The sequence below is a fragment of the Gopherus evgoodei genome, chromosome 23 (assembly GCF_007399415.2).
Source record: "Gopherus evgoodei ecotype Sinaloan lineage chromosome 23, rGopEvg1_v1.p, whole genome shotgun sequence".
Lineage (NCBI taxonomy): Eukaryota > Metazoa > Chordata > Testudines > Testudinidae > Gopherus > Gopherus evgoodei.
The window spans coordinates 3,433,141-3,450,583 of record NC_044344.1 but is presented as its reverse complement, the minus strand read 5'-3'; the positions used below and the strand labels follow the sequence as shown (position 1 = coordinate 3,450,583).

Sequence of the window (17,443 nt, the reverse complement as noted above, 5' to 3'; positions counted from 1 at the left end):
ACCTTTCTGACTCACTGCGGGAAAAGTGAAGGTAACCAAAAGCATTTCTCAACCCGGAATCTTTCAATGAATGGTTTGATTAGAATCGGCCAACTGCTCAGTTTAACCTCGATTATAAACTCCTCAGGGCTGAGGAGGTGCTCAGATATCATGGTGGGGAACACAGCAGAACAACAAAGATAGAACAGAAATGTCTATTCTCTCTAAGCCAGCATTTCTGAGCCTGATAGCCAGTCAAACTACTTCCCATCCTCATTAAGATGGAAAACATACCAAAAGAGGAGAGTAAAGTCATTTTTTTCTGGCCACTAAAGCAAAATCTATCTGAGAAAAAACACTTCTGACCAATTTGCTGAACTAGGAATCCTATTCAGGTCTCCAGCCAAGCTATCTGAGGGAGACAGTCTCAAGTTTCTTTGCCAGTGTTGTTTTCACTAGAGAGAAAGAGGATTTTGTGATACATGGCCCGTTGTGTCGGCTCTGTCTTCTGTATATTCCAGCAGCCATTATGCTTTGAGCCAAGGAGCTTGCTAGCTGTGAGACATGAATACAGCTGAGCTGTTCACCTATCTTAGAATATCAGGGTTGGAAGGGACCTCAGGAGTCATCTAGTCCAACCCCCTCCTCAAAGCAGGACCAATCCCCAGATAGATTTTTACCCCCGTTCCCTAAATGGCCCCCTTAAGGATTGAACTCAACCCTGGGTTTAGCAGCAAATGTTCAAACCACTGAGCTATCCGTCCCTCCCTCCCTATTTTTTAACTCATTTGCTTTTATAATCAGGGAACCCATACTGGCATTGAAATACTCAGAGCCCAACCTTCCTGTGTATGCACAATTTTTAAACACTAATTTAGGGCTGGTCTACGCTAGAAAATTAGCCTGGTTTAACATCATCATTCAGGGATGTGAAGCCGACCCAAGTCTCTGTGTAGACAATGCTGCTTCCTCTCGGAGAGCTGGATTACCTATAACGATGGGACAAGCCCTCCCATCAGCGTAGGTAGTGTCTACGCTGAAGCACTCAAGTGTACACTGTTACAGTGTGGACAAGGCCTAATCCTTCCACCCACAAGGAAAATCTCCTTTGAGTATCTACTGCAAAAACAGCACGTTTGTACGTTGAGATAGCAAACGATGTAAAATTCCAGTGGAGACAAAAGCATAGGGAGTTTCTACCTGCATGGAGCTAGACCAGGTCAACGCCAGGGGTACTGGCTTTCTAACCAAATGGGTTGCAACCCACAAGCAACACATTTTGTGCCACCCAGAGTTCCAGGTGACTGAAATCCATAAACAATATTCACCCTGAGCGCTACTGTAACCACGGCTAGAGTTTCAAAGCTTTCATAGCCCAGTGCACAGTACCCCATCTTATAACACAGTGATATTCTCCCCGGTCATTTATACTCCCCGACAAAGTAAAAAGGAACAAGGTTTTACTGTGATTTTATTTACTACTGGCTTTTTTTTTTAAATACACAGTCTATAATAAATAGAATCACCCCCCTTAAAGCATAAATTAGACACTGGGTAGCCAGAATTTCATTGGCACTGCCAGGTTCTTATCTTTAACACCAGCATTCTCTTAAGTCACTTAGCACTTTATCCTTTAGCTCATTCACCCCCTTGGCATTCAGTGTCAAAGGGCAAAGTCATGACAATAGAAAGTGAAAATTGGGTGTTAAAACAGGAGGAATGGGGTGGGGTGGAGGGGGAAGTTTTCTGCAGGGAGCAGATGGGCAATTAGAAGACAGTCACTAATTATGGTTCTCACAGGAGGAGAGAAAATAAGAAAGGGATTTTACTATCCAAAAACTGATATCTAATTGATCCTGCTTTAGCACTGGTTTAAACAGTGACAAGGGTTGTGACAAGGGTTTTTTTAAATGATTAACAATAGTATTTAGCAATTCAGTTCTTCTCTAAAACCTTTTGATCCAAATCACCAGGTCTTCATAACCACTGCGGTCATTTCTCTGCCCCAAAACACTGACTTTCTCATTTCCATATTACACAGTGCTAAGCAAAACAGGCAGAGCTTTCTCAGTGCACTTAGAACTCCTGGTGGGGACTCCTGCTCTCTGGCTGACTCCACTCAACCTACCAGGATTTTAAGGGAGGCTGGCAGCAGGCCAATTAGTTGCCCATGTATTTGCTACAGCAAAGGAGAAACGGGGACATTTATGGAGAGGAAGAAGGGTAGAAAATGATGGAGTGGGGACACTCTCCTCCTCCTTGGGGCTTGGGTGACTGTCTGGGGTTAGATGGCATGCACAAAGTAGTTCCAAAGTTTAGTCATTTCTACCCAACAGCAACATGTAGTAAGCTCTCAGCTATCCCATCCCCGATCCCAAGTCACCTGATGTGATGCCATTCCCACAAGCCTCTTTGTACAGCCATGTTAGCGATTCAAGTTACCTTGATGTCTCTTCCACACATGACGCTGCCTGGCCATAGAGTAAGACAATTAAGCCAGAAGGCAGAGAGGAGCAAAGCAGCAAGGTAATGGGATTTCAGAGTGGATGGGCAGAGTTGAAGGTGATCAGAACACAAGGCCTGTAGTGACGAGGAGGGTGCTGCCGGAGCTACAGGATGACACAGGGGGGACGACTGTTGGTGATTTTTTCTAGAGGTTCCCCATTTCTGGCTCTTCTTATTGCTTCAATGAGCTAGAGAACAAGAGACAGAATGGAAAGGCATTAAACCCTCCATCAAAGATTCTCCCATAGGCCTCTAAGCCCTCTCCACATGCATGAACCAAGATTACAGAAGCGTCTACTGGTCTTGTGGGCTCAGCCTGAAACAGTTTCAAGGGCCGGACTTTCAGAAGTGTGATGCACCCCTTTTCTGAAAAATCAAGATACCTTAAAAGGTGTCTCAAGCCAGGCATCCAAAATCACTACTCATTTTTGAAAACGCTGGCCAAAGTTTCTAAGTTAAGTAATATTAGAGGCAGGCAACAGTTTGTGGTTTAAGCTACACTAAAGCAGAGTTCAGGATGGTGTCTGAATTCTTGTTACAGGCATTAGGGTTCTGATCATAACATGCCCTTCAGTTTGAAACGTGCCTTGATACACTATGAGGAGAGTAGCAAAGCCCTAGAATGATGAAATGCCTTTGAAAAGCATGTCACTTCCAAAAATAGAAGTTTCTCGGTCAGAAGGGGGTTGTTGTAAACAGGAGTGTCCCTATAGGCACATTCCACACAGGCTGATGCAAGGGTCCAGCTGGGATCTGGATACTTACATCCTTCTCATAAGGAAAACCACCATTTTCTAGTTTGGAGAAGACAAGCTGCCCATTGATTTCAATTTCAAAGGTACCTTAAAAACAATAAAAACAACCGAGCTGTAACAATCCACAGACACTTCTAGAGTACACTGATCAGTCCCACAGGATCACTTGCTCAATGCTGAAGACAGGGCATTCAGTCAGCTTGAGCATACAGACAGCAAACAAGGACAAACGTATCTAACTGAAGCTATGTTATAAGCCTATGCTAGGCCTGTCTTAAAATACGTGCTTTTAACCCAAGGATCTCAAAGAGCTGCATAAAATATCCGACACCTCACCACGAGGTCAGGAACTATTATCCTCGCTTTACAGAAGAGGAAAGCAAGCCACATGACTTGACCCTGGTCACCCAAAAGGCACAACATTCAGATACAAAACCTAGGAGTCCTGCTGTATTAGAATACACAGCTTCAAATTTGCAGTGAAGGATCAGTTTCTGTGTACAATAATATCCCAACATCCTTGTACAACTGAACCAACCTGAATAATGTTAAGTATCCTCTCCCTCATTAAGATTACTGCCCACATCACTTGGTCTGAGGCAGTGACCTTATCAGACACCATGTGCTAAGCAGGGACAGACTGGGTCGTAGGCATGTATGGTGCAGAGTCCTTTATGATAAGATAAGACAGGTCTGTAGTGTAGCAAACACAAAGGTGATTCTTTATATGCACAGAGCTGTGTGCCCAGGGCCCTAGAAGACGCAGATTCCAGCAGGTTGCTGGTGAAAGGGCATTCCACAGCCATGAATCTCAATCAGAAAGCCCTGACCCAGGCTCCTGGCGGTTTCAAACAGATCCAGCACTTGCTGCAATCCTGTTGACTCCTATATGCTCAGCTGGCTACAGAAAGAGGCCGTTCTTGTGGTTAGCAGGTCCTGGCCCAACAAGTTACATATCCCGTAGGAAAACCAAGTGTATGGGACCAAAGCTGTCTCCTCTCTTCTCAGGCTTACTTTTAACCCCTTTCACCCCTGAATTATTTGCCAATACACAAGATATGTCACCTAGGTGGCCTTTAGAGGACAAAGCTTTGAGGCTGTAAGGTTGGCATAGTAGCACCTAAGTAGTTATGAAAGTTTAGTGGGAAATCCTACCTTTCCCCCCGAGCCTGGATTCAATTTCTATATCTGGGTACTCTTCTTTCACTGCACTTGCCAATTCCAGGTACGTGGACTCAAACCCACAGGGCTCACTGATAAGAAAGGGAAAATAACAGATGGTCGAAAAAGGCGCACACAGGGTAAAGCTTTGGAGATGCTGAGAGGCTAACATGCGGGAAGACGAATTTCAGTGCCATTGCTATGCAGAGCCGAGATCTAGTGGGAGCTTAATTGTAGAGCAACACATAGAAAGGTTGGAATGGATATGGGGCATCCTCCCAAAGACCATCACCCCATCATATTCTCACTGAACCCTACATCCCCCATGCATCCATTACATCGCAGTCCCATCTGTGAACTGCCAATAACTTCCATCTGCCTAACTTAGCCCACCACTAAACACTCCCTCACCACATTCCCTCCATGACAAGATCCCCTCTGCAGCCTACACAACCCCCACTGCTCCCAACAGCCACCCTAGAGCCCACAGAGGCCCCCTAGAGCCTCCCTAGAGCCCACACAGGCCCCCTAGGGCCCACACAGCCTCCCTAGAGCCCCTCCTCTTCCCAACAGCCTCCCTAGAGCCCCTCCTCTTCCCAACAGCCTCCCTAGAGCCCACACAACCCCCCACTGCTCCCAACAGCCCCCCCAGCCCCCATTCCTTTCAACAGCCCCCCAGATCCCCCCAGAGCCCCTCCTCTTCCCAACAGCCCCCCCAGAGCCCACACAACCCCCCACTGCTCCCAACAGTCCCCCCAGCCCCCATTCCTTTCAACAGCCCCCCCAGAGTCCCTCCTCTTCCCAACAGCCCCCCCAGAGCCCCTCCTCTTCCCAACAGCCTCCCTAGAGCCCACACAACCCCCCACTGCTCCCAACAGCCCCCCCAAGCCCCCATTCCTTTCAACAGCCCCCCCAGAGCCCCTCCTCTTCCCAACAGCCTCCCTAGAGCCCACACAACCCCCCACTGCTCCCAACAGCCCCCATTCCTTTCAACAGCCCCCCCAGAGCCCCTCCTCTTCCCAACAGCCCCCCCAGAGCCCCTCCTCTTCCCAACAGCCCCCCTAGAGCCCACACAACCCCCCACTGCTCCCAACAGCCCCCACTCTTCCCAACAGCCTCCCTAGAGCCCCCACAGCCCCCCACTGCTCCCAACAGCCCCCACTCTTCCCAACAGCCCCCCCGAGACCCCCTCCTCTTCCCAACAGCCTCCCTAGAGCCCCCCCAGCCCCCCTAGAGCCCACACAGCCCCCCACTGCTCCCAACAGCCCCCCCAGCCCCCATTCCTTTCAACAGCCCCCCCAGAGCCCCTCCTCTTCCCAACAGCCCCCCCAGAGCCCCTCCTCTTCCCAACAGCCCCCCCAGAGCCCACATAACCCCCCACTGCTCTCAACAGCCCCCACTCTTCCCAACAGCCCCCGAGCCCCCTCCTCTTCCCAACAGCCTCCCTAGAGCCCACACAGCCCCCCACTGCTCCCAACAGCCCCCTCCACGGCCCCCACTCTTCCCAACAGCCCCCCCAGAGCCCACTCTTCCCAACAGCCCCCCCAGAGCCCACACAGCCCCCCTGCTCCCAACAGCCCCTCTAGGACCCCCGGGACCCAGAGCCCCCGGCCTAGAGCCCACCCCGCGGCGGGGGGGGGGGCAGGCCGGGCTCTCACCAATACTCCACCACGATGCGGACCCCGGCGGGCGCCGCCGGCTCCGACCCTTCGCTCATCGCGGCCCCGACTCCCCCCGCTCAACACTTCCGGGTTCCCGGGTCACGTGCAGGGGCCGCTTCCGGGATCCGCCCTCTCGCCGCCGGCCCCGCGCTCTAGCGACCCCTGGAGGCGAGGCGGGGAACTGCATCCGCGGCGGGGCGGGGCTCGGCTAGGCCCCGCCCCCAGCCCCCCAGGGGGCCCCCGGGGTCTGATTCCCCCACCCAGGGGCGCCCCCCCATAGGGACCGACCCCCCCTCCCGCCTGGCACATCTGTCTCTTGTTTGTTTGGGGGAGACCCCCCCCCTCCCCGAACCCCCAGAACAGGGGCTGGTTTTGTTTCCAGTCTCCCAAATCCCAGCCCGCTGCCCGCCCACGTGTCGCGCCGGATCCAGGAGTCATGTGTCCAGCCGGTGCCGCGGGACGTCGACGTTTTCCACCAAACGGGAGGGTGACCCGGGGTCCGGTTTCCCACCCGAGCGCCCGGTCGAAAAGGGACCTTGGCGGCTCCGCTCAGCACCACCGACCGGGCCGTTAAAAGTCCGGGAACCAACCAATGGGAGCTGGGGGGGCTCCCTCAGCCCTACCCCCCAGCTTGGAGTCCCCTCCTGCACCCCGAACCCCTCATCCCTGGCCCCAGCCCAGAGCCTGCACCCCCCAGCCCAGATCTTGAACCCCCTCCCACACCCCAACCCCTTACCTCAACCCACCGCCCCCTCCCACTTTCCAAATCCCTCGGCCCCACCCCCCAACCTGGAGCCCCCTCCTGCACCCCCAACCCCTCATCCCCAGCCCTACCCCAGAGCCTGCACCCCCAGCCAGAGCCCTCACCCCCTTCCACACCCCAACTCCCTGCTCCAGCCTGGATTGCCCTCCCACACCCTGAACCCCTCATTTCTGGCACCACCCCAGAGCCCACCCCCAAGTTAGAGCCCTCACTCCCTGCTGCACCCCAACCCCCTGCCCCAGCCCAGTGAAAGTGAGTGGGGGTGGGGGAGAGTGAGCCACTGAGGGAGGGGGAATGTAGTGAGTGGGGGGCAGGGCCTCCGGGAAGAGGGAGTGAAGGGGACAAGGCCTTGGGGAAGGGGTGGGGCTAGGGTGTTCAGTTTTGTGCAATTAGAAATTTGTCAGCCCTACCAAATTGTCCTGTCTTTCCAAGAACCATTTTTTCCATGACAAACTTTCACCCACTTGTAGCCTCTCTGGTTGGGACCTGCACTGGAGTGAGTGCATCCCGCTCAGGACATCTATTTGAATTTCCCTAATGCATACAAGCCCCAGGAAATATTTTGCTACCTCCAGCAATGACATGAGCCCGGCCACTGGTTGCGATTTTACAGTATTTGGTGGTTTTTCTTCAAGCCCCAGCTCCTAGAGTCAACTGATATTGCGAGAATCTCCATTTTCCAGTTAAAAAAAAAAAAAAGAGGCTGTTTCTAGCCCCCATGGCTGTGGAGAGCAGCTACACATGGCCCCTAAAGGCCACGCTGCTGGATACCACCACAAGCTCATTTGTCACATCAGGGCAGAGATTGAGGGCAGGGGGCTATGGGACACCACTGCAGATGAGGCAGGAGCTACTCAAGGAAATCCAGGGATCCTACTCACGCCCCAAACCCCACACAAATGAAACACTCCCAGATGTCCCAGAGCTGCACTTAGTTTATTTCTCCTCTTTCCTTTCAGTGATTTGACACCTTCATTTCAGAGTTCACTTCTCAGCCAATCCAGACCCCCCATTTGCTTAGGGAACCAGGGTTGCAGAGGTCTCTATGCCAGCAGGGCCGCCGGGAGTGGGTTCGGGCCCCGGTGAAAAATTTTTCGGGCCCCCCCCCGCAAGGGCGGACTGGCTAAACAGGGCCGACGAAGCCGGGGAAGCTGGGCCCCCTTCCGGACCGCTGGGCCCCAGCAATTTGTACTGGCTTCCCCCCGCTCTCGTCAGCCCTGTATGCCAGCTCTCCCTCTCCCTGCTCTAATTGCACACCCAGAGAGGCTCATAGTCCTGCTCAGCCAGCACCAGGCCGGGGCAGAAGAAAGGGTGCAACGGCTCCTGGAAGTTGCCCCTGAGGGTGCAAACCTCTGCCATGCACTCGGCATCATAAAACCCAACCCTGCCGCTCTCATAGTCCAGGCAAATGCCCACCTTCGTGGGGCTGGAATCCAGGGTCAGGAGGGCTGGGGGTGAGGACAGGGCATAGTAACGGTTGCCTGGTATCTTCCGAAGGGCCCAGTATCCATTTTCAGGGTTGAGATCTTCTGTTGCCTTGCGGTTGACCCAGTGGCTGGCTACCCCAATCACCCAGTTGCTTTTGCGCCCAACGCTCACCTCCCAGTAGTGCCTGCCTGAGCGGAAATCCTGAGAGCCGAGGACATAAAGACATGGCTCAAAGCGCTGGGGGCTCTCCAGGACAGCCTGGGCGCCAGGTCCCAGTTTTGCCGATTTCAGGTCTTCGGAGAGCTGCAGATGCGAATGGGCTGTCTTAGGGTCCAGGGTGATGCACTCCAGTGCAGACCGCATCACATACCCCAGCATCCTTCTACAAACCACGTATGTCAGTGAAGGGCTGGAGAGGACCGTGGGCCTGTAGTGTCTCACTTCCTTGCTGTGCCTGGTCAGCTCTGCCTTTAGATGATCCACCTGGCTATCAGCCATAGCCATTAGGTATCCATCATGGTCCTCCACCTCACTCAGGTAATCTATTAGCTCCAGAACACAAGCTTCCCTCTTGGTGATGTCCGTCACCCTGTCCTCCAGGCTGCTGAGTACCTGCTTCTCTTCTTGGCCAATCTTGGCCATCACAGATTGCTCCTCAGCATACAGGAAGCTGTGCATCTTCCGGAAGTCCTCCATCACCTCCTCCCGAAGGGACTGCAGGCCACTCTGAGTAGCCTGGATCTTTTTCTTGTAGGAGCAACAGAGCTTTTCCACACCTTCCTGAGCCTCCAGGAAGTTACAGACCACGTCTTCCATTTCTTTGCCACCACTCTGCTCCACTGGGTGCCTCTGAGGAGCCTCCATGGCAGAGCCACTGCCCTCCTTCCCTTCCCTCTGCTGCTTCAGCTGTACTGTTGCGAATTTAGCGGTGGTATTTCCCCGCAGCTGGATCTGACAGCACTCCAGCAGGGTTGCACCTCCTCAAGGCAACAGCTGTCCGCGCTGCACAGGAAGCAACGTACTGCAAAGCCCAGCCCTACTGGCATTGGGACAAGGCCTGGTTACCAGTTCTTCTCTGCAAAGAGCTTAAGTTTCAGTTTCCCTGAATGCAGTGGAAGAAGCCCAGCCAGGTGCTCATTGCTTGTGAAATCTCCTGGTGTTTGCCAAAGGCTGGAAACGTCTCCTTATGTACAGTACAAAGTCTGTTGTGGAATAAAGGCTGAGTTTGAAATGCCCATCAGGCCTACCATCTGAGCACATTTGGATTCTCTTACCGTGACATTCTAGACCGTGGAGGAGCGCCCTATATCCCCCAGATTCCTCAGTTATATTTAATTGTGATCTTGCATATAAAGCAGGCCATGTGAGGTATCAGGGGAAAGGTTATGATCTGCTGAAACGTATTGTTCCATTGTATGTATATCATCAGTTCAGATGAGGTTATGAGAATGTCTTGTGTGGTTGTCACTAAAGTATGCTGTGGGTTTGGGGGGTGCCCAGATACCAGCACTCCAGAGACAGTGACAAGGGAGGTAACCAACACCCGGGTGGGTGCTGAACAGAAATCACCAGCCTCTATCCAGCAAGGGAGCTACAATGCAATGACTCACCTTGGAATTCCTCAACCTTGCCTGGCCCACAAGCCATGCCCACAAAACATGCCCGGACTTGTGTTCTCCAAGCACATGAACTAAGATCATAAAACAGAACACAGTGGCACTGGCCACATGCTGGGCCTTTCTCCTGCCCCCCACCTATGCCACAAGCCACAAAGACACTGAGAAGACTGAAGAGTCCAACAGAGGAGACAGGCCCAGGTTTAAGAGACAAACCTGTATATTAAGGACTGAGATATCCAGTGGGTGAGAAAAACGGCTTCATCGAGATATTGCCCAGTTTAATAGGGTTGAGAGTTTTGACTGCGTGCTTATATTTTATTTATTTTGGTAACTAACTCTGACTTTTTGCCTTCACATATAATCACTTAAAATCTACCTTTTCTTTTTTTTCTAGTAAACTTCTTTTACGATTTATCTTTACCAGTGAGTTTGTATGAAGTGTGTGGCAAACCTGCCCAGGTTTTGCGAAGGCGGGTGTATATCCACTTTCCATTAATGAAGTGGTGAACCAATTAATAAATTTGCACTGCTTGTCTTGAGCAGTGCAGGAGGTATATTCCTGAGATACAAGGCTGGGAGCTGGGGGATGTGGCTGGTGCCTTTCTCCGTGTGTTTCATGAGTGGCTCACGCAATCTAGCAGGGTGTTGGGTCTCCACCTGCGGCTGTGCTGAGTGATCTGAGCGCCTGGAAGGGTTTGCTGCTGGTCACTAGCAAAGCATTGTGAAGGACAGCCAAGGCTGGAGAGTTAAGGGGGCATAGAGGTCCCATGGTCCCAGGCTGCACCCCGGGGATCCCTATCACACTCACCTCTCTCTCCCTAATGCCTCCTGTTCTGTGGGTACGTGAAATCTCCACAGCAAGGCAGCATCGAGGCCAGATTTATTTTGCACTAAATGTAGGTTCTGCTGGGTGTGGGACAAAGCTGCCTGAAGTAGCAATTGTGCACCGTGCAAAAGGCGGAAGGTAAGGAGGAATCCAGCTAAATTTTTAAAACCAGCGGCCAGGGGCGGATTCTTCAAGCCACGGGCTGCCTCAGCTGGCCTGTTGTTTGCCTCTGGAGTAGGTGGAGTTGTGATCAGTTACAACAGGCTGAAGATACGCTGCTCTGGGCAGATGGTCCGTTATCAGGGGCGGCTCTAGACATTTTGCCACCCCAAGCACGGAGGGTCCGCTGGTCCCGCGGCTTCGGCGGACCTCCCACAGGCACACCTGCGGGAGGTCCGCCGAAGCCACGGGACCAGCGGACCCTCCGTAGGCAAGCTGCAGAAGGACCCTGCCTGCCGCCCTAGCGGCGACCGGAAAAGCGCCCCCCGCAGCTTGCCACCCCAGGCATGTGCTTGAATCGCTGGTGCCTGGAGCCACCCCTGTCCATTTTACAGGGTGTGGAGATGGTGACACCATCCATAGGTGCATAGATCTGAAAGCCAGAAGAGACCTTTTGATCATCTCATCTGACCCCTGCATAAGAGAGGCCAGAGAATCTCACCTAGTTACCCCTAAACTGAGCCCAGTCATTTGGCTAAACATCTTCCAGAAAGGCAGCCAGTGTGGAATTGGAAGAGCCATGGGATGGAGAATCCACCCCTCTCTCGCCCTGCAGGTTGGTAAATCTGTGGTGGCACCTGGAGTTGCAGATCCAGCTCTGAGATTATAAAGACAGAGGAGAGAAAACAGCACATCAGTGGCCTTGGCGTTTCGTACCGGGGGGCAGCAGAGCTTGTCAGGGACGGGGCTGGAACAATTTGTATGGTGCAGCAGCTGAAAGCCATTGAACAAAACCCTAACCCCTGTACACGGCAGGAGCCCCCATATTCGGTTGCTACTCTTACTTCTGTACCCCAGCCTTCCCCAGGCCCAGGCCCCAGATTTTACACCTCACTTGAGCCGGTGGAGGGATGGGAGGTGTCAAGGGAGGCCTTGCCCCTCCCCGAGAGTGAGGGGAATGAGCTATGCTGCTGGCCCACCATGATCTCCAGGGTTTAGGTTAACCCTACATGAGACCTTGATCCGCTGGTCCCTGGGTCTGTCCTGAGCCAGGATCAGTGTCCTGCAAAGCCAAGGTACAAACCAGTGAGCACCCCCTGAGCTTACCCCAGCTCCCCCGCACCCCGTGTCAGCACAATGGCTGGAGGGGGCCACCCCACTGGAGTGCAGCTGCCCTTGTTATAAATGAAAGCCCCACACAGGGCAGGGTGAGGTCCCAGAGGAGAGTGGTGGTGCCATTAACCCTCTCCTTGCCGCAGCGCTCTGTAGAAGGCAGGGAGGCAGCGCTGGCGGCCAATATGTTTGGCAGCAGGCTGAAGGTGCCAGGAGGCCCTTGGGTCCAGGGTGCTGAAAAAACCAGGCTGACACTGATTGGTAGCCCCGCATGCAAGCAGCAGGGTGCTCTATGGTGTCTTGGGGCAGATCAAGGTGCCTCCCTGCCCCCACTGGTCTTCAGTGTGCCACTTCCAGCCTGTGGCAGAGTCCAGGGTTTCCTGCCAGTAAGGAATACCTGAGTGCTTACGTCCTGCCTCCCTTCACCCGCCAGCGGACAGAAATAGCTCATGACACGGCTTGGCACCAGGTGGAGTCTGCGGATCCGGGGGTAAGTGCTGCTCCACACGTCAGCACACGGGAATTCCAGCGTGCAACGGAACAACTGGCGTCTCCTTTATTCTGGTTGCAAAGGGAGAAGGAAGGGAGCCCAGGGGCAGGTAGGTGCAGAGGCCGGCGAGCCGGAGCCGGGGGAGGTCCTGGCTCAGCGCTGGTCTTGTCACTATTTGAAACATCCAGCCCTGTCATCACACGAGTGTGAAGTGTACGGGGCCCTCGCTGCGGCTGTGTGTGTGCAGGGCTGGAAGGGAGCTGCCCGCTCGACTGCCAGCTGAGTCATTTCGGAACTGGGGCTGGAGCTGGATGGATGGCAGTAAAGCTTGGGCTCCCGGAGCCCGCCCTTGTTAATGGGGCCATTTGCCAATTAAAGAGGGGAAGAGGAAAGGAGGGGGGAGGCAGCCTGTGAAAGCCACGTGGAGGGCACTGGGATTTAGCCCAAGAGCAGCAGCAACGGGGTGGGGGAACCCTGGGAAGGTGTCGGGTGGAAGCCACAGAAGAGCATCCGCTCCGGGAGAGATGAATCGGGTTATGCAAGACAGCAGGCTGCTCCACTGGAAGAAGGCCGTGGGGGTGGTCTTCTGCTGCGCCTGCCTCGGCAAGCGGAGCCCTCCAGGGAAGGCGCAGGCGTACCCTGAGCAGAATAGGACACTCAGCCTGACCTCCCACCGCAAGGTAACTGCTCCCTCCCCAAGGGGCCATGTCCTCTCTGCAGCACAGGGTTCCACCTGCTCCTCAACACTCGCAGCACCACAGGGGCAGTGCAAGGGACAGCCTTGGAAGCTTCTGGACCTGCTGCCCTGGGGACCCAGCCCTGCCAGTGTCAGCGTGTAAATCTTTTGCATGTGCACATGGCTGTGCGTGCATGCACAAATATGTGTGCCTGGGTGTGTGCACGGATGCATGTGTCTGTGTGGAGGTGCATGCCTGCACTAAAGTGTGTGCATGCGTGTACACACTTGTGTACATGCTTCTGCACCCACACAGCAACTGGCACGTGTAGGTGCAGAGGTGTGGGCTGAGCCCTGGGCTGGGAGCCAGGAGTTCTAATCCCACCTCGGACACCTGTGTTGGGCAAATCACGTCTCTTCTCCGTGCCTCAGTTTCTCCACCTGTACAATAGAGGGATGTGGGGATTCACAAGCCCCGTGTGTCCCTGAATTCAGGACAGTAGCTCTAAAGTTCTTTGTAGCTCAATGGGGCCACAGACAAAGTGCGTATGTGCACGGTGTGCACGCTCCTGCCCACACCATAGCAGTTCCAGCGCCACATCGGCAGGGCTCTCACAGCCCCAGCCAGCTCCTGGTGTCATCAGTAGCACTCCCTTCTCCATGGAGTCCAGCGGGAGCAGGATCTCCACTGCAAGGCACTGGCTAAGCAGCCTCAGCAGGTGCATGTGGAGACTAGTTAGCAGCCACTGGCGGTGCTGGCACATAAGGATGCAAGCCCAGATCCAGCATAGTAACAATCCCCACCTCAGAACCAAATCTCAAACCTTCTCTGGCTCCCTGCTCCTCCAGCGCCCTTGAATTTAGCCCCACCTCCCATCACAAGAGGCAGCTCCTTCATGAGCTCCCAGAATTCAGAGGCAGGTGTCCCAGGCATAGCGTCAGCCATGCTCTCAGCCCCCTGGCCTCCTTCCAGCCTCTCTACATCCTCACCTCTCCCTCTGCCGCCTGCCATGGATCCACTATCTGGCCCCTCCAGGATTGTCGCCTCTGGCCGTCTCGCCCAGTGGTGCATTGGTCTCACACGGATGAGGCTTTGGACAGACGCCTGGAGTCCCTCACTCTGGGGGAGAACTCGCATGTGTGTGTACACGGTTCAGTGTGCATGGAGGAGGGGCGACAGGCTTGCACGGTGCTGAGGGGAACGGCTAGGCATAGGGTTGTCCTGGCTGCTAGCGGGAGCGCTGTGGCCTGCTTTCGTTTGGCCCAGGAACCTGGGGCCCCAGGCTGCAGGAGCTGGGACCCAGGGATGCGTGGGAGTGGGTCTGCACAGGGCCCAGAGGGGCCAGGCCTGCACAGGGGGCCTGTGGAGTGCAGACATCCTGGGGAGGCTCTGGCCAGGCCTGCCCTCCGCCTAGCAGGGCCGGTGGTAACGGCACCTTGTGCTGCTGATTTACTGACCTCTGTCAGGGGGCTTCTCAGAGCTCCGGGGGACCTGCAGCAGCCAGCCCTGCCCAGTGCAGCAGATCAGCCGCTGAGCCGAAGCCGGTAACCCAGGCTCCCTTTCTCTCTCCTGCTCTGTGCCCACCTATGGCATCGCCCCTCGCTGCCAGCTCGCTCCGCTGCGGCATCAGGCTGTTGCCATCCTCCTCACCCTGTGCCCTTGTCCATGGTCTCTGATGGCCCTGTGTCCTCCCCTCCGGGCATCAAAAAGAGCAGCCGCCCTAGGTCCGGTACAGAGAGCAGCCCAGAGCCCATTCCCACAAGGCACACTGACCACGAGGGCCAAAGCCGGCGGCAGGCCCCACATTGCCAAGCCTCAGTTCTCCCTAGTCCCTGCATGGTCCTGCCGGATTGCTGATGACCAGGGGGACTGCGAGATTGCTGCCACTGGACCCAGGCGGAGGATGCATCCACACTGCGGAAACAGAGGGGTTTTTACCTCAGGTTAAAGCAGCAGGGAGGATGCAGCACTGCAGCTTTGAATCGGGGTTAGCAGCTTGTTCAACCCTAGGCTGCCGTCCGGGCTTTAACCTGAGCCGCTAACTTGAGCTTACAGCGTCTGCTCTGCTATTTTAACCGGTGTTAAAACACCTCTCTTTTTCCAGTGTGGACAAACCCCTTGTGGGCTAGAGCCGGGCCAGAGCCCCTGCTTCTGGGTGTGACGGGGGCCAACACAACGCAAAGCCAGCCGAACATGGCTTCTCTCTGAGCCAGCGGACTCGGACTAAGAAGCCCATGTGGCCCCGGCTCTCAGGTGATACTAGGGCCTTAGCGAGAGTGGGGTGGGACGCGGAAGGCAGGAGAAAGAACAGCCTGGGATGCAGAATGGGTCTGATGCACAGCAGCCCCTGCTCGCCATGCCTGGCCCATGGCTGCTCCCAGCCCCCGGGGGATTGGTGCTCCATGCTGCTGTGTCCTGTTGGGTTTTTCCCCAGGGTGGCCGGGCTTGCAAAGGCGCCTGGAAACGCTGCTATCCTGAACGTTCCTGGAAAGTAGTTTTCTGTTCCTGGAAACCTAAGCTCAGCCTCTGTGCTGCGCGGGGATGGGAGGCGGTAGCAGCCAAGCCAGCGCTGTAATTGTACAGCTATAAACGGCTTTTTCTTTCCTCGGGATGCCAGGACTGACTCTTCCTGCTGGACAGAGCAGGCTGGCAGGCACCAGCCTCCAAAGGAACCCCGATCTCACTGCTGCTTTTCCAGCGGGACCATTCGCCTGAGAATCTTGGGGGAGCTTGGGAGAGTAAAATGGCAGCTCCTGTCAATCCAAACCACTGGGGCCCTTGGGTGAGGAGGACTGGAGTGGTGGAGGAAGCCCACTCTGATCAATTTGGGGTGACTCCTGCCCCGTTCTGGGGATTGTAGGGAACATCCTCATTCATCACTGCTCCAATCCAGCCTCAGTCCTGATTGTGCCCCCATCTACTGGTCCAGCCAGGTCTCTTCTCCTTGGGCAGGACTTTGGGACAGGGAGAGAGTGATAGATTTCCTCTCATTTCAGCCTATTTGAATCCCGCCTGGATGCCAGCACCGCTTGGATGCTCATGGCACTGCTTTTTAGAACATGTGATGTTTGGTTGGGGTAATTGGACAGTCAGTGAAATTAGAAGGCGGAAATTTAAAACTGATTAAAGGAAATACTTTTTTCAGATGAAGAATGGTTAGCCGGTGGGACTCTCTGCCACATGATATCAATGAGCTTAGCAGGATTTTCAAAAGGGACTGGGTATTTACAGAGAGAACAAGAATATCCAGCATTAGAACAGAAAGGAGTAAAAATAACCAGAAGGAAACTTTGAATGGGAAATAAACCTGCTGGCTTCAGGGCGCAAGACAGCTTCTAACTGATGGGGATTATTCCATAAGTGACCACTGGGGGCGTTCTCATACCTGATGTTGGGCCCTGTTGGAGCCGGGGTACTTAATTAACTGAATCCTGGTCTGCAAATTAACTCCATGCAAAAGCCCTGCTCCAAGTGGCAACCCTCGCTCTGAAATTCCTCTTCCCAAATATTAAGTTAGCCCTGGTGAAACTAAAGGCTCCCTGGAGACTAGGGGGGCTTAATTATCCACAGAACTTCCTCCAGGCCTTGCCCTGGGTTCATTTGAACCTTGACCTCCCTACTGCGACTCTCCAGGAGGCGGGTGACAATGACTGGGATGCGGACACAGGCCCACCTGGGAACTGAGCCAAGCCCTGCCCCAGCTCATGTCATGCTGACCACCGAGGAACCTTTAACTCCATCTCCCCATTCCTGATTCTCAGGGACTTTCAGCCCCCCTCTGAAGGAACATATACACCCCTCTTCTCCCTTAGCAGCAGGCTGGCTAATCTAGTCAGGTTCTTATCCTGCCCCCATCACCGGTACCTGAGCACCCTCCCCCTGTGCACACAGCGACACGGCTAACATCTGTCCCATGTGGTTCCTTCTCTCTTCCCCGCTGCCTGGGGTTGTCTTGGGCCTAACGTGGCTTGTCTGGGCAGGGAACAGCCATGCTGCTGTGTGCAGAGATCAGCGAGTGCAGCTCACAGAAGTGCCCCCTGCACCAGGAGCCGAAGGCGGGGAGATCTGGGATGGCTCTTGGCTCCCACGGGAGTTCGTTCCAGTCTGAGACTGGCCCCCAAGAAAGCTCTGCTGCCTGCACAGACAAGCTCCTAGCGGCCTTCTAGCCAGCACCCTGGGCCCTTAGGTAGGACACCTGGGTTCACGACCTGTTTGGCCTCTTGCTCTGCTGAGCTGGGAGGAGGCAGCTGTCTCTTTGGGGAGCAGAGAGCCATATGCTGCTCTACAGTACCCTCTGGTGGACTTTC

The 17,443-nt window shown here is 54.5% G+C and overlaps 3 protein-coding genes across 3 annotated transcripts in view; 1 reads left to right on the top strand and 2 right to left on the bottom strand.

The window, feature by feature from the left end:
- Positions 1 to 1,432: 1,432 nt before the first annotated feature.
- MIEN1 (migration and invasion enhancer 1) lies at positions 1,433 to 6,159 on the bottom strand. The gene is made up of 4 exons (XM_030541552.1): positions 6,059 to 6,159; positions 4,395 to 4,492; positions 3,250 to 3,326; positions 1,433 to 2,672 (listed from the first exon to the last, which is right to left on the bottom strand). Exons 1-4 carry the CDS (start codon positions 6,115 to 6,117, stop codon positions 2,589 to 2,591), a joined length of 318 nt encoding a protein of 105 aa, XP_030397412.1. The 5' UTR covers positions 6,118 to 6,159; the 3' UTR covers positions 1,433 to 2,588.
- A 1,910-nt stretch (positions 6,160 to 8,069) lies between these two features.
- On the bottom strand, positions 8,070 to 9,116 carry LOC115639223 (zinc-binding protein A33-like). The gene has a single exon (XM_030541710.1). The coding sequence runs from the start codon at positions 9,114 to 9,116 to the stop codon at positions 8,070 to 8,072; it is 1,047 nt and encodes a 348-aa protein (XP_030397570.1).
- Positions 9,117 to 12,494: 3,378 nt separating this feature from the next.
- The window catches only part of GRB7 (growth factor receptor bound protein 7), a 48,490-nt gene continuing 43,541 nt past the window's right edge, over positions 12,495 to 17,443 (top strand). The window contains exon 1 of the mRNA XM_030541643.1: positions 12,495 to 12,568. The gene's annotated coding sequence lies outside the window, so the exon portion shown is untranslated. The remainder of the gene's footprint in view (positions 12,569 to 17,443) is intronic.

Coding starts and splice junctions, on each gene's coding strand:
- LOC115639223 (XM_030541710.1), bottom strand. CDS start 9,116: ATGGAGGCTCCTCAGAGGCACCCAGTGGAGCAGAGTGGTGGCAAAGAA.
- MIEN1 (XM_030541552.1), bottom strand. CDS start 6,117: ATGAGCGAAGGGTCGGAGCCGGCGGCGCCCGCCGGGGTCCGCATCGTG. Junction 3,327..4,394: donor ATCCAGGCTCGGGGGGAAAG/GTAGGATTTCCC, acceptor ATTGTTTTTAAG/GTACCTTTGAAATTGAAATC. Junction 2,673..3,249: donor GTTTTCCTTATGAGAAGGAT/GTAAGTATCCAG, acceptor CTTGTTCTCTAG/CTCATTGAAGCAATAAGAAG.